Genomic DNA, 16,828 nt, shown 5'->3' on the forward strand with positions numbered 1-16,828 from the left:
ATGTATTTACACGTACACATATCTGTCAAAAGTTAGGAAACGGAATTATAGCAGAGTCAACGGGAAAATTACAACTGGTAGCGATAACAAACCAATTAAGGTTTGCAGAAAGTATGGCAGAGTGGCAAACATTTTGTTACAGATTGAATCTTTCCAACTTCTAAACACATGCACACTTGCCAGTGTGGCTGACTTAGCTCAATCACTTGTCTAATATCCGTTACTTGTTACTTGACAGTAGTAACAACTAACATAATTGATCTTCACTAAGTCTTTTTTTTTTTTTCACAACAATCATATTAATGGCAATATGTAGTTGTGGTGGTGGTTTAGTCACTAAGTCATGTCCAACTCTTGAAACCCCATGGACTATAGCCTGCCAGGCTCCTCCGTCCGTGGGATTCGCTGGACAAGAACACTGGAGTGGGTTGCCATTTTCTTCTCCAGGGGATCTTCCCGACCCAGGGATCAAACCCGGGTCTCCTGCATCACAGGCCGATTCTTAACTGACTGAGCTATATGAGAAGTTATAACCTATATCTTTTTCACTTGACTTACGTTTTATAATTCCTATGACTTCTTTCATCACAGTAGAGTTCCTCTGGTGAATTTCATTGGTGTGTATCGCTTCTTCCTTCTTTCTTAGTTTTCTCTTTCCTTCTCATCTTTTACATACCTTTTTCCCACTTTCCTTATCTTCCTCCTTTCCCCTATCCCAGGCTGATAGATAGATGAGGTAAATGAGATCAGAGGAAAAGTCAGCAGATAAATGCACTGAGAAACTACCCTTCCCCCTTATGAATCCTGCTTTTTTCAGAGCTATGTGCATTGTTGTTTAGTCACTAAGTCATGACCAGCTCTTTTGAGACCCCATGGACTGCAGCCCACCAGTCTCCTCTGTCCACGGGATTTCCCAGGCAAGAATGTTGGAGGAGGTTGCCATTTCCTCCTCCAGGGCGTCTTCCCAACCTAGGGATTAAATCCAAGTCTCCTGCATTGGGAGGTGGATTCTTTACTATTGAACCACCAGGAAAGCCCAGCTATATGCATGCCTACCATTTAACATTATTTTATAAAATTTTAAATATGGCACTGTGGTGACAGAATACATACTGTTTTTATCTTCTGAATGTTAATGGTCAGTTTGTTTCTCTGATTAATTTTCAAAGCGGATGGGAAACGTTTGGCTTCAGTTGGAATAGATGATAGCCACACTGTTGTGCTGTGGGACTGGAAGAAAGGAGAGAAACTTTCAGTAGCAAGGTAGGGAAAGAAACTTGATTATCACATTGGCAAAAGACTGAAATTCCTTTGGACTTAAATTTTTTTTAAATTATAACAGTTTTGAAATGAAGTAAACATGTTACATCTTTAGTTGCTGCTGCCTTTATTACCATTGAATAAATAGTGTAATTGTGGTAAAAAGACAGATGATTTCAGAATTCATTTGTAGGTTTATCCTTTATGAACACACTTATTAATGTAACTATAATATGATATTGGAAGTACCTATTATCTAAAATGTCCACTTATAGGTAGATAGAGTGAATTTCACTGTAAGATAAGCTAATCTGTAGTCATTTGAAAACATGATAAAATGCTCATGTATTTGAGTGAAAGGAGATACATATACACATATCACAAAGAAGCTATAGATTATTTTCTGTTGTAGTTTTCATTTCCTAAATTTCTACAGTGAGCATTATTATTTCTGTAATAGTAAAAATATTAACAATTGCTTTAAAGGAGGAAATAGTCAGCAGTGTCAGAGACTGTTTTTTAACTTTGAGTTCCCTAAAGAGATACATAAAGCATTTTTAAAATATAGATAAATACTTTTCTCATACTATGTAAACAGTACCCAGATAAAAGATAGTTTAAGAGGACTTTGTAAAGATTATATTAAGCTATAACTGAGTACTATTAAAAATTTTTTCTTTAACTCATTTATGCCACAAATGACATTCTCTTTGCACAGTACTATAGTAGATGCTACCCAAAACAAGTTCAGTTCTTACTGTTCCTTTTAAGATTCTGTTGGGAAGAGTTAATAGATTAAAATAATGACAGAATAGCAAATGTACAAAAGCGTGATCACATAGCCCAGGTGGACCAAGCGTTTAGTAATGGAGTAATCAAGATAGGGTATGGGCTAGGCAAAAGGTTATTACAGGAGAGATTTATCTTTAGTGTTAAAGCATTTCTGTATTTATTTCAGAGGAAGTAAAGATAAGATTTTTGTTGTAAAAATGAACCCGTACGTGCCTGATAAATTAATTACAGCTGGAATTAAACACATGAAGTTTTGGCGTAGAGCAGGTAAGGAAGTGCTTCTGTTTTGTTCCCTTTGAAATTTTAAGTAAGTGTTACTTTTGAAAGTGATTTGATAAAGTGCAATGTGGTATTGAAGTGTGGAATTCAGTCAGTAGTAATGTATCAAACATGTTGGTTTTTCAGTTTTGACAAGTAGCTACAGTATATTAAGATGTTAATGTTACAGGAAGCTGGGTGGGTGAGAAGTATATAGGACACTCTGTGTTATCTTTGCATCTTCTATGAAAATCTAAAATTATCCAAAATAAAGTTTATTTTAAAAAACAATCCACAGTTTTCTTGATACATTTTAAACAAATATTTTATCATCATTTATTGGCCGCACTGATAGTGTTCATATTTGCAAAAAAAAATGTAATTTATGAAATTAATCAAGTGATGTCCAGACTTCCTTCTTCTATTAAAGACATGTTTTGTAGTCCTAACTAAAAATGAAAAATTTTCTCAAAATTGTTTATGTGCTATAAAATGATATAGAAATAGAATGTTTTATTACCTTAATAATTTAGTAAATTACTGATAGTAGAGTTCACATTTTAAAATTAAAAAGTCTCTTTTCCAAATCATATAGTATACTTAGAAGTTCCAGCAGTTTGACAAAGTCTCAGTACACTTAAACTTTTTGGACATGATGTGAAGTTACAGAGAGGATGAAGCGCAGGTTGGGAGAGAAGAGGGTTGGTGACGGTACTTCCCAGGGTGAACTAGCTTTCAGATTGTTAACTGCTTTGAACGTGAGTCGATTTTCAGATTCGAATTTAATACTTTGTCACAAATTCACTGTATCATAGTGTTCTACTAATACATTTGCAAAGTGAAAAGTAGTTTCACATTTGTAATTTTCATTCCCATATGTTTAGACAAAACTTTTAAGTATCTTAGTAACTTGGAATTGCAAATACCCAGCAAGGCAAGTAATGCTTATTATTGCAATATTGAAAAAAATTAAACTGTAAATTTGTTGGAAATAAGGGACTTAAAGAAAGCATATATTTAAACTGAAAAGACTTGCCATTGAATATGTTTTTTCCTTAATTTTGAATAGACATAAAGTAGACCTGAAACTGCACCAGGAAAGGATCGATGTTAAGATTTTGGTGCATTTCAGCATTTCTCACTTTTGCAGTTCTGATTCAGAGTTCACTAGCCAACTGGGAAACAAGTAGCCACTTTATTAATCTGAATAAATGCCATCTGACTATCTTCTACATGCATAGCTTTATGTACATGAAGTTAAAGATGACTTAGGACTGAGACTGAAAAGGCGTCTTACCTCCTGTCCCAGACATAATCTTAGAGAAGTTTACTCTACGGAGCTTGCACTGTCTTCCATGGCTGGTGGGGCCGGGAGCCACTGGAAGTTTTTAAATGCAGCAATGACATGAACTTGTACAGTATGGACATTCTGTGCTGTGTGTGTCAGGAAACTCAATAATGATCATCTAAAGCGGAGGTGGAAAACACAGTAACTGGCCAAATTAGTAAATATTTTAGGCTTTTCAGACCCAGAGACAAAAATCAAGAATATGATGTAGGAACTTACAGGACAAGAGAGAAAACTCCTACCCAGGTGGGTTTTCTTCCCTAGTTTCTACCCAGTTGCCGTCACCTAGAGACATTCCCTGTAAGACCAGTGGTGAACAGGACTGGCAGGTTGGGCTGGAGGGACCATGGCCAGCCTCACCCTGCCCTGGCGACAGTGATTCTCGTGCGTCTTCTTCTGGAAAGCACTGCCCTCTCAGTTGGGCAGATGGCCAGAGGCAAGGCAGTTCTGGGACTGTGATTTCTCTGCTAAGGAAGGGCCCAGCGGTTGCCGTAGTCAAGTTCTCAGCTCACACATGGTGACCCGCTCAGGGCCACGGCAGTCAATAGTTGGCAGCCAAAGGTTAGGGAGGCAGTCTTGGGGAACAGAGCAGGACAGACATCGTCCCTGCAGCTGTGCTCCTCTGGGCACCATTCAAAAGCAGGTGGTGGCAGGATTTGCCCTACAGCCCATAGTTTGCTGGCCCTGCCCTGAATGGACAAGTGTGCTCTAGTGAAAGCCAGTCCCTTCCGCTTGCGCACTAGAACGTGTCTCTCATCCGTTCAAGGACATCGCTCCAGCTCTCCTTCGCTGTCTCTCCCGGACCATCAGTTTCCCTCTCTGCTCTTTCCCTTCAGCATACACTTGGGTGTGATTGTTCCATCTTAAATAAGTAAATCAGGAACCCTCTTTCAGCTCTACCCTCCAGTTGCTAATCGATTTCTCTTCTAATCTACCTACTAAAACGTGTCCAATAGTTATTTACACTTCATACACTGTTTTTGTTTGTTTGTTTTTTAATTTATGTGGCTGCACCAGATCTTAGTTGCAGCTTGCGGGCTCTAGTTCCCTGACCAGGAATCATACCCGGGCTGCCTGCATTGGGAGTGCAGAGTCTTAACCACTGGGCCACCAGGGAAGCCCCTATTTACACTTTAACTTTACTCTTTATCTTCTCCTTCTTTTGAGAGAAGTGTAATCTGTTTTCTCCCCCTCACCACTTGACTTTAACTGCCCTTGCAAGTGCGCTCAAAATTCTGGCTGCTATGTTAAGAAAAGACAATCTTTCAAATACATTTGAAATATGATTGCTTTTCGTCTTTTTCTGTGCTGCCACCAGGCCCATACCACCGTTATCATTTGCCCAGATGATCCATATAGCCTAACTCTTTTCATCCTTGCCACTATTCAAATTACCCTTAACACAGAAATCCAAATGAACCTGGTAGTAAGTGATATGCAGAGTTTTGCCATGCCGCTACCCAAATGTTTTTTATCTCATTTAGAGTAAAAGTTAAATCCTTACAATGCTCACAGCGCTGCTGTTGCCACACTGTCCTCTGCAGTTGAGACAACAGCGTAGAGTCCAGTAATGACGAGGAGAGTCCTGGGCTTCTCCTGTGCCAAACTGGGGGTGTAAAATATCGATTAAACCTTATGGTGGTTTTAATTCGTATTTCTCTAATTGTTAATGAGCTTTTATTGGTCATTTATTACCTATTGATATGTTCTGCCCGCTTTTTCCAAATGAAGTCATTTTTTATATATATATATATATATATATATATATATATATATTGTGGTGGTGGATTAGTTGTGAAGTCATGTCCAATTCTTGTGATCTCATGGACTGTAGCCCACCAAGCTCCTTTGTCCATAGGCTTTTCCAGGCAAAAGTACTGGAGTGGGTTGCTATTTCCTTCTCCAGGGGATCTTCCTGACCCAGGGATTGAACCTAGGTCTCCTGCACTGCAGGCAGATTCTCTACTGACTGACCTACTAGGGAAGCCCATATGTATTACTTGAATAAGTGATTAAATAATGAGTTCATTTGGAAAAATGGGCAAAACATATCAATAGGTAATGAATGACCAATAAGGACTAAGTGTTCTTGAAAGGTGAGAAGGCAGAGGAACTCTTTTCACGATTAATGGGACTATACATTGTTATATCAACTTTAGAGGACAGTTTGGCGACAGAGATGATAGCTCTCATCTCTGCGCTATTTTTTTGCAGATATTCTCTGACCATTCCTAAGCGATCCTAGACAATCTCTTGCACTTTTTTTAAAATTTTATATTATTTTTAAACTTTACAATATTGTGTTAGTTTTGCCAAATATCGAAATGAATCCGCCACAGGTATACCTGTGTTCCCCATCCTGAACCCTCCTCCCTCCTCCCTCCCCATACCCTCCCTCTGGGTCACCAGCCCCAAGCATCCAGTATCGTGCATCAAACCTGGACTGGCGACTCGTTTCATATATGATATTATACATGTTTTAATGCCATTCTCCCAAATCTCCCCACCCTCTCCCTCTCCCACAGAGTCCATAAGACTGATCTATACATCAGTGTCTCTTTTGCTGTCTCATACACAGGGTTATTGTTACCATCTTTCTAAATTCCATATATATGCGTTAGTATACTGTATTGGTGTTTTTCCTTCTGGCTTACTTCTTGCACTTCTATAGAAAAGGCCCTTGCAAGAATGTTTAGAGCAGCATTGTTTTCAATAGCCAAATCTTGGAAACGACTTTATTCAGTCCCCATTTATAGGAAAATGTTATATGGAATATAAAATGTTATGATAGAATGCTATATAGTTATGAAAATGAGGTTTCTAGGGGTAAAATTCCATAGCAAATCATTGGTAAAAAGAGTAGGTTTCAAAAGAAGGCATATAGGATGATATTTATGGAAAGTTTTAAACATGAAAAAAGATCTATTACCTAAGGATGCATAAATAAGTAGTAAAATATGTGTAAGGGAATGTGTGAGAATAATCATCATCACATCCAGAATAGGAGGAGAAAAAAGGAGATGCAGTCAGCACCCATTTTGGTTGTTGTAGTAATTTTGTGTAAGTTGATAATGGATATAGACGAGTTTGTTGTATTTTTTATGACTTTTTGTATCAACTCTGTGATATATAGTTTTCTTAAAAATTAATCGAGAGATGGATTTGAACTGACTTTTAGTATATATTTTTGTTTATCCAAAAGCTATGACCTCATGCACCCGTGGGTATGGCTGCCTCAGCCAAGCAAGATGTTGTCTAGGTCACCGATTGAGAGACCTGTATTTTTTTTTTTTTAATTCCCCTTACTGTTACATGTCTTTCTCTTTAAATAAGAAAAACAGCAGAGAAGAAATGTTATGGCTTTGTATTTTACACGTTTTGAAAGTTGCACTTCCATAATATTTTTTGTGAACCAGGGGGAGGACTGATTGGAAGAAAAGGCTACGTGGGCACCCTGGGGAAAAGTGACACCATGATGTGTGCAGTATACGGACGGACCGAGGACATGGCTTTTTCTGGAACGTCCACAGGAGACGTGTGTATCTGGCGAGACATCTTTCTTGTAAAGACAGTTAAAGCACATGATGGACCAGTGTTCAGTATGCATGCATTGGAAAAAGTAAGTCACTTAAATTCTGAATTAAACATAGTTTGACTATGGAATGTAAAACATTTTCACAAGTACAAGAGCACTGCCTTTCTCCTTAGCTGAGCTACCCAGTAATGATATGTGAGCTGGAGTCTTCCTGACCTAAAATAAGGTCTGAGTTCAAACTCCTGAACCCAGAATAGAATATGTCTGCTGTTAAAAAATTTTTAACTTATTAATAGTATTTATTAATCACTTACTATGTGTCGAAAATTAAGTGTTTTATATGTTGTCACCGTATCCTGTGAGGTAGCTACTATTACTGTCCCTTCTTTTTAAAGGATGGAATTATGAAGCCTCCAGGTGAAGGTGGTAGAGCTACGTTATGGTTCCAGACTGGAAACTGCTTTTAAAGTCCTCATCTGAAACTGGAATGTTTTGTGTCACTGTAAATGTTTTTGCAGGTTCCATGTTGATGTTTAAAAAATGTAATGGATTCTATGTTTGTTTTTCACATGCTATAATTTTTGGCTGTAAATTTTGTTTCCTCTAGAGTTTTTCATTATAAAGGAAGATGATTATTCTAAAAATACTTAGACTTCTATTAACATAATTAAACCTTTCACTTTCATAGGGGTTTGTAACTGGAGGGAAAGATGGGGTAGTTGCTCTTTGGGATGACTCCTTTGAAAGATGTCTCAAGACCTACGCTATAAAAAGAGCTGCTTTGGCCCCAGGATCTAAAGGTGATTTGAGATTTGCCGGTTTGTAGGAAAAAAGATTAATTGCTCATTAACATGGTGATCACTGAGGTGGAGCACATGGGGTACAGTTTTCTTTCTTTACTAAACATGCGTCAGCATTCAATATTAAAAAGAGAAACTATTTATCTGGATCCCAGAATCATGGCTGTCCTTTCAAAATCTATTCTCAGTGATACACAGAGTAAAATGTAAACAAATACAAGGCGGTTGTTTTTAACATTTGTAATGTTTCAAAGAAAGTCACCATGTGGATGTCACATTTACCGCCAGTCAGGGATATGTTTTCAGACTTGGCCTTTTGTTTTGCTGTAGAGTTTTGTTGACCCTCCCTCTCTCACCCTTCCTGCATCGAGGCACTGCAGCGTTCTGTCTCTGACCTCCAGGCCTGTCTGTCTGCTATCATTTGTCCTAGAATTTCCCCTTTCCCCACCTCCCACTGCCTCCAGTTACCTGGCCATGTACCATTTTTGGGGCTTTCCAGGCGGCACAGTGGCAAAGCATGCACCTGCCAGTGCAGGAGACACAAGAGACCCGGGTTCAGTCTCTGGGTCAGGAAGGCCCCTGGAGAAGGAAATGGCAACCCACTCCAGTGTTCTTGCCTGCGGAGTCCCATGGACAGAGGAGCCTGTGGTCCAGAGGAGTCCATGGGGTTGCAAAGAGTCGGAGATGACAGCGCACACACATGCACACTCATTGTTCAGATCTCAAACACTGGTTCTTCTAGAATGATTCCTTATACTCCCACCCGCTCCCACCTCAAAAAAGGGTTAATTCCCTTTTTCCCCTTTTCAATATGTTCCTCACACAGGATCTGTTTTCCTCACTGTATGCTCTGTGAGGGCAGGCACTCGGCTGTGTCACATTTACCAGTATATCTCTGAAGCCTGCCTAGGGCACAATAAACATAAATGAATTAATCTTAAGTCAAATTGAATTAAAATTACGAACCAGAATATTGTACATGCTCTAAGAGGGGCAGGAGGTGGGTGAGGAGCAAATATAAAAGGAAAAGAAACAGTTGTCAGACCGGTAGTAGGGGATCTGGGATAATATATAATAATGGGATTGTAGTATGTAAGTGGTTCTCACTTTTGAGATTAGTAAATTGAATGATTGAGAAAAATATGATACATTTATTAGAATATTTAAGATATAGGAGAAAGCAATTTCGTAACATGATTTGCATTGTCAAAATAGCATCATTGGCAGTATATACATCCTTGTATTATATTAACTTCATACCTAGAAGAACATCTCCATTTAACATTTTAGGTCTTCTCTTGGAAGATAACCCATCTATACGTGCCATATCATTAGGACATGGTCATATTTTAGTTGGCACAAAGAATGGTGAAATACTAGAAGTGGATAAAAGTGGCCCAATAACACTTCTGGTCCAGGTAATTTTAAATGTTAATGTGTTTTTTCCCCCTTTGTATATAATGAGTTTAATACATAAAAACCAAAAGCTGACAGTGGTGAAAAATACTGTTAAATTATTTAGGGAAATACTTGTTAATATTTGCAAAAAAAATTAAATTTAATTATAGCTAAATAAGTAGTATCAGTAAATAATAGGTACATTATCATGTGGAATAATTACCAATATTTTCAGTAATTTATTACAGAACAAACCAGTAGAAAGAAAAGCTAGTTGTAGTTAATTTAACCCAGTCCATTTATTTTATACTTTATTTCTTTGAAATATATTTGTTGAACCTAAGGCAGTTTTTTTCCTATGAAACTCTTTAGTTCATTCTTTCTCAAATTTCTAACTTAGAAAAGCAAAAACTGAATGTGTGCCAAAATTTTACTCCTGAAAACATTTATGAGTGAAAATATGTTAATAATTTTGAAAATCCAGAAGTACAAACTTTGTGTGGTAGAAATATAAATGAAATAGCAGAATTAGCTAGTCCTTGATATTTCTATCAGGAATGCTATATTAATTTTTCAGTTTACATTTCCTATGTATGTTATGGGTATTGATCCTATAAGGCATAGCAGGTGAGGTAGGATCTGTCCTAATGGAAAATTGCCCTCATGCAACTGTGTATAGTAACACCCTTTGAGTTTTGTCTTCTACCCTGAAAAAGAATTGTTTTCTTTCTTAATGCAGACTGATTTCTTCCAACCCCTACTTCATTCCTGTTAAGTCACCAAAGAGCACGTGTAGATGAAAACACTGTGCTTTAACGTTAACAGGCTGTCCTTCTGTAACAAGGAGAATTTGTGAGCAAAGAGCAAAACAGTGTATGGTAGATTACCTGTGAAACCTTCTTGTCTTACTCTTTAATTTCAGTCACATGATATTCCTTTAAAGTAAAAAGATGTTGGAGTCATGGTGTTTAAATATTTATGATCTCCTGGAAAATATTTACACAGATACACTTTTACAGATGAATCCATATATGGGCTTGTTAAAAAATACAGATGGTTTCACAATTGTAAGAAAAGATTTTTAGAAGTAATAAATGACATCTTATTGTTTTCTAATATTTATTATAGAGTTAAAGATTTCAAATATCTACTGTCTCCTAAATGTCAGAAACAAGACAAGGATACCAGGTCTCACCATTATTTTCCAACGCTGTGTGTGAGGTCTGAGCCAATCCAGTAAAACAAAACATAAAAGGTATATGTATTAGAAACAAATGGGTGACACTGGATGGATGTCAGTATTGTAAGATGTTATAACCTTATGCCTTGAACAAGAGAATAAACTGAAAAATTACTATAACTAATTAAGTCCTTAAGCATTTATGCAAAATCAGCATGTAGAAGTCAGTCGTATTTCTACGTGGTCTAGCTGGTCTAGCAATGACCAGCTAAAACAAATGGCACAAAAACGGTACTCACAAAGAGAACTGCATAGTAACCAGAAGTAAAGATGGTTAAAAAATGCAGGACCTGTATTAAGAAAGCTATACTATTTTACTAAAGACGTAAGAGAGTTACAAGTAAATAATTCAGTATGATCCTAATCCATATCCTAATGAGATTTTTCACAAATGCTGGAAAGATTTTTTTTAATCATCTAGAAGAGAAACTATTTAAAAGTAGTCAAAAAGTCTTTTTGGGAAACTTTCCATGCTAGAAATAAAGATAATATAAAACTATAGTAATTTAAAGTGTGGGAATATACATATACCACACAAGTGCATTCCTGTATGTACCAAAAACCACGTTCAACCGTGTTTGTAGCGGCAGTGTTCTGTGAATCAGTTTGTGGGCTGCTGCTGCTGCTGCTAAGTTGCTTCAGTCATGTCCGACTGTGCGACCCCATGCAACCCCATAGACGGCAGCCTACCAGGCTCCGCCATCCCTGGGATTCTCTAGGCAAGAGTACTGGAGTGGGTTGCCATTTCCTTCTCCAATGCATGAAAGTGAAAAGTGAAAGTGAAGTCACTCAGTCGTGTCTGACTCTTAGCGACCCCGTGGACTGCAGCCCACCAGGCTCCTCCGTCCATGGGATTTTCCAGGCAAGAGTACTGGAGTGGGTTGCTAGCGCCTCTTAATAATATTAAATCTTCTGATCCATGAACATGGATCTCTCCATTTATTTAGATCTTTTTAAACTTTTTCAACAATGTTTTTTAGTTTTCAGTGTACATGTATGTATTTTGTTTAAATAACTTCATATATTCTAAGAGTTTTTTTGGTAATTTTTTTAGGATTTTCTGCATACTGTATAAGATTATGTCATGTGCAAATAGAGATAGTTTTATTTCTCCCTTTCCAATCTAGATGCCTGTTATTTATTTTTCTTACCTAATTATCCTGCCTGGATCTGCCAGTACTGTGTTGAACAAAAGTAATGAGAGTAAACATCCTTGTCTTGTTTCTGATTTTAGGGAAAAAGCATCCAGATCTGTTCTGAATTTAATCAGTCTCTTCCCATCTATGAGATTTTCCTGTTTCTCCTCGACTTCAGTTTAGCCATGTCCAGGGAGTCTCGGTTGTTTCCCAGTTTCCTTTCATCACAACCTCTGTTGTTTTTGAGAGCACCCTCAGTCTTCAGCTTTTCCACACTGTAGTGAATGAAGAAGAAGCTGGATGCTGTGTTATGACTTGCTTCTCCCTTCAGGAAAAATTTCTGATCCAGGGGTCTGGAGTTGAGGGTGAAAATAGTGGAATGCTTCTGTTTTTCTGAGTGTCCTTTGCTTTAGATGTGAGTGCCCACTCGTGTGGAGGAGGCGGTCGCCTCAGCCCTTCTTGGGTTGCCTTTGAGGCCCTGTGTTCTCACCGGCTACTGCACCTGAGGTAGAGCCTGCATCTCAGAACCGGGAGTGAGGGGGGAGCTCGCACCTCTCAGCAGCGATCACCGGAGTTTAGCCTGAGTAACAGGGAGCCGGGAGCAGGTGGAGGACACGGACACCTGCCCTGTGTGGGAGGAGGCTCCCAGCTCGTGGCTGGGGAGAGAGCACACCCTTGTTCTTGGTTCCATCTGGTATGGAGTGTCCGTGTCACTGAGCAGGGAGGACAAGAGTGCGTCTCAGTTCAGATACAGCAAACTCTCACTGTTCTTACTGAATTTTAGCAGATTTTCTTAGGTAAATGTTTCTTCCTTTGTTTTATCTTCTTGAAACCATTTCCAGAGACTTAATTTTTAAAAAACAATTTCTATCAGTTTCACTGGTGCACCAGTCTACAGTACTATTTACTCTGTCATGCAGGAAGTCCCTCACCTACGGCAATCATTAGCATTCCTGGGCAGCCAGTTCCTATTTTCTCTACCCTGTACACGTTATACGGAACAGGAAATGGCAACCCACTCCAGTATTCTTGCCTGGAGAATCCCATGGACAGAGGAGCCTGGCAGGCTACAGTCCATGGGGTTGCAAGAGTCGGACATGACTTAGCAACTAAACCACCACCATACATGTTATAAGATTTTGAAGCTAGTTTCAATAGTAACTTGATTAAATTGTAACTTTGAAGATAAAGTTGTTACAAAGATATTTTAAGGTATATTCCAAAGAAAGAGAAGTTTTACTAGAGTTATCTATTATTCATTATCATATATTATTGAATGTTTTTATTTTTCTTCTAAACACAAATATCTTTAGGTTGAAATGATCTTAACTATGTTTTCTTTACAGGGACACATGGAAGGAGAGGTGTGGGGTTTGGCTACACACCCTTATCTGCCCATCTGTGCTACTGTAAGTGATGATAAGACCTTGAGAATATGGGATCTTTCTCCTAGTCATTGTATGCTGGCCGTCCGGAAACTTAAAAAAGGTAAGTGCCTCACTGACTTGAGCATAGATTAAACTGTCACAATTTTCTAACCCTCACAAATGTAAGAAAGCTATACTAAATATATAAAAAATACTTTAAATATTTATTCTGTATCTGCTTGCTCATAATGGTATATAAATAAAATTAGTTATATTCAGTCTTTGCTTTATGGGACCGTCTCTGCTCATGCCTATCCTGAGTCAGTTTTCCATATCATTTTGGAAAAAAGAATATAGGAAGGAAACAGAAACTAAGCTTTCTACCCTTTATGACTGTAGATTATATGTAGTTTAGAATCAGAAACTAAGAAAGCCTTAGCTTAAAAGGGGGTAGCAGAGTTGAGAGGAGGATATTTAATTTTATTTTGTTTTATTGTTATTTTTTGGCTATGTTGCACAGCATGTGGGATCTTAGGGAGCAGGGATTCCCTGACCAGGGATCAAGCCTGGAACTTCTGCATAGGAAACATGGACTCTGAACAGTTGGACTGCCAGGGAACATTTGTAGGATATCCTGTCAATACAGAACAACAAAGAGTTCAATTGTTGGAGCAAAATTTTTACTATTAGGCTAGATGAGCTTCAGATTTCTTGGGAAAGTGGTAGAGAATATTATTTGTAGCATGGATATATTTTAGGAGGAGCTCTAGCTGAAAAAGTTGGGAATTGTGACTAAGAAATATGATAGAGTACACAGATCAAGGAAGGAATTACCTGGCAATATGAGAACCAAGTTGAAATTAGGTAACTTGTTATAGTTCATTCAGCTGATTTATTTTCCCTCCTTCTATTGACTTAAAAGAGTCAGTTCTCTTTTTCTCGTGCTGCTGTCCTGTATGCCTAACTGAACACCTGAAGTTACTCACAGTCTGTGGAGCGCCAGAGTGCCAGGCGCTGTCCTTCCCCCACACCCGTTTCTGCTAATTACTGATCTCTCGCATTTTCATTCTCTGGCGTGTGTGTATGCACGTGCCTGCACATACTGTATTTCTTTATTTTTCCTCAGAAACTAGTGAGAATTGCCAGTGGTTTTATACATGAACTTTCAATGTGAACAGTTATAGTTAGAGTCTAAAACCACAATCTCATCTTTGTGCATAGAAAACCAGTGTCAAAAAATTCTTTCCTTCCCAAGTCCATTGGCTGTCCTGACCAGTCAAATTCAGAACACACTTGCCATCAGATTTTCTTTCTTTTTTTACATTGATATATAACTGACACAGAACTTTACCTTGGTTTCAGGTATACAACATATTGATCCAGTATTTGCAAATATTGTGAAATAATCACCATAACATCACTACACATACTTAAAAATTTTCATATTATGATGAGCACTTTTAAGACCTGTTTTCTTGAAACTTCCAGATACGCAGTGCAGTATTACTAACTGTAGTTGCCATGCTGTCCGTGACGCTTCCATGACTTACTTTCTTTGTAGCTGGAAGTTGACACCCTTCGACTCCCTTTACCTGTTTTACCCAGTCCCCCGCCCCGCCCCACTGGCAGCCTAGTCTGTTCTCTGTATCTTGGAGCTTTTTCCTTTGATTGTACGTGTAAGTGGGATATAGTCTTGTCTTTCTGTGTCTGATTTATTTCACCTAGCGTAATGCCCTCCAGGTCCATCCATGTTGTTGCAAATGGCAAGGCTTTGTTCTTCTTACTGGCTGAATATGTTAGTGTGCATGTATATGTACACATGTATATGTACATACATACAGACACATCTATACCACATTTCCACATTTCCTTTATCCTTTAATCACTGGTGGCTCAGATGGTGAAGTGTCTGCCTGCAGTGCGGGAGACCCAGGTTCGATCCCTGGGTTGGGAAGATCTCCTGGAGAAGGAAATGGCAACCCACTCCAGTATTCTTGCCTGGAAAATTCCATGGATGGAGGAGCCTGGTAGGCTGTACAGTCCATGGGGTCACACAGCTTCACTTCTTTCACTTTAATGCGTTCATGGACAACCAAGCTGTTTCTGTGTCTTGGTTATTGTAAACAATGCTGCAGTGAACATAGGGGTTTATGTATCTTTTGAGTTAGTGTTTTTGTTTTCTTTAGATAAATACCCACGAATGTAATTACTGGATCATATGATGTTCTATTTTTAATTTTTTTGAGGATCTCTGTTTTTTTAAACCTCCCTTCAAGAGGACATTATTGTCATTTCATGCAGTCAGTGTTACTTAGATTTATCTATGCATATGCATTTGTTTGTTCACCTTTTTTTCTTGTATCTCAAACATTTTCTTCTGTCATTTTCTTCTGAAATAGAGTTTTAGAATTTCCATAATGAAGATTTGTTGGAAGTGCTCTCATCGTCTTCTGAATGAACCAGTAGTATATAAGAATAGGGTGGTGGGAATGGCCTATTCTAACAGAAATATTCTATCACTGATACTGCAGTTCTTTAAAAGCAGATCTGTTTCATGCAGCTTCTCGTTGTTGTTTTTAAACCTTTGATTGGCATTAGAGTGTCACTCGGGGTGAGCTGTTGCCGCTGCCCTGCCCTTGGTGTACTGCAGTCTGAACGTGTTTTGTTTGTTTTTTAACTCTCATTCTTGAATGCTAATTTAACTGCTTCTAGAGTTCTTAACTCAGAGTTACTATTTCAGTGGTTTTCATTGTTCTCTTTTACATTTTTCTATAGTTTTGAGGTTTAATAACATTGTGCATGTATGTGGTCTGGTATTTAGGATTTGTTGTCTTTTCTGAATCTTTGGATTTATGTCATGTATTAGACCAGAAAAATTGTCTACCGGTATTACTGGCTCCTTCTAGAAGTAGATCTTTGTATTAGGTTGTTTAGAAGAGTCATAATACTGTATTTTTGTTCTTAAATATTCTTCTGTAATAACTTTTATTTTTACTTCTTCATTAATTCAAGAGAAAAACAAGTGGATTTTCATAACTTTAAAGAGGCATGTGGTTTTATGCTGATTGACTTAATTATAACAAAATACTGATATCATAATGGTTTAAATATTGTAAAACACAGTTATTTCTTTTAAACATTCAGTAAGCAAATACAGTTTTCTTCAGAAAATGAATATGCAAATATTATGATCCTGGGGCTTAACATTATAGTTAATATAAACTAGAATTTTGCCAAATAATTCAGTTTTATGGTAACTAGTTATAAAAATAACCAGAAGTATTAATATGCAACATGAGTTAATGTCTGTATTCTTAATATCTGTAAAATAAATATTTGCCAGCCTTTGCAATTTTCTGTATAGGGATATATTGGGAATGTCCTATTTGAAACTTGTATCTGTGACTTTAGCTTTTAATTATAATCAAACCTGAATGTTTTTCCACTACCCCCAGCCCATCCCACCACCCCTTTGTAGCTGCTGTCTGTTCTCTGTATCATTTCATGTACCTTTTGGCCATTTGTATATCTTCTTTAGAAAAATATCATTTCAGTATTTGTTCATTTTTAAACCAATGTGGATTTTTTGCTATTGAGTTTTATGAGTTCTTTATTCATTTTGGATGTATAACCCCCTATCTGATATATGATTTGCAGTTCTTTTTCCCATTATGTAGGTTGCTTTTTTTTCGTT

At 37.7% G+C, this 16,828-nt stretch overlaps 1 protein-coding gene across 12 annotated transcripts in view; it reads left to right on the plus strand.

The window, feature by feature from the left end:
* EML5 (EMAP like 5) overlaps window positions 1-16,828 on the plus strand; it is a 158,190-nt gene that overhangs the window by 85,284 nt on the left and 56,078 nt on the right. For 11 of the 12 annotated variants that reach the window (XR_011465744.1, XR_011465745.1, XM_070378383.1 and 8 more), the window contains exons 16-21: window positions 1,170-1,263; window positions 2,219-2,319; window positions 7,075-7,277; window positions 7,882-7,993; window positions 9,284-9,411; window positions 13,114-13,255. Coding sequence is in view for 10 of the 12 variants with exons in the window: in XM_070378383.1 (XP_070234484.1) it covers window positions 1,170-1,263; window positions 2,219-2,319; window positions 7,075-7,277; window positions 7,882-7,993; window positions 9,284-9,411; window positions 13,114-13,255 (780 nt within the window). In the remaining 2 variants the exon portion in view is untranslated. The remainder of the gene's footprint in view (window positions 1-1,169; window positions 1,264-2,218; window positions 2,320-7,074; window positions 7,278-7,881; window positions 7,994-9,283; window positions 9,412-13,113; window positions 13,256-16,828) is intronic. The other variant, XM_070378387.1, reaches the window with a different exon arrangement.

This window comes from Bos mutus, chromosome 10, assembly GCF_027580195.1.
Source record: "Bos mutus isolate GX-2022 chromosome 10, NWIPB_WYAK_1.1, whole genome shotgun sequence".
Classification (NCBI taxonomy): domain Eukaryota; kingdom Metazoa; phylum Chordata; class Mammalia; order Artiodactyla; family Bovidae; genus Bos; species Bos mutus.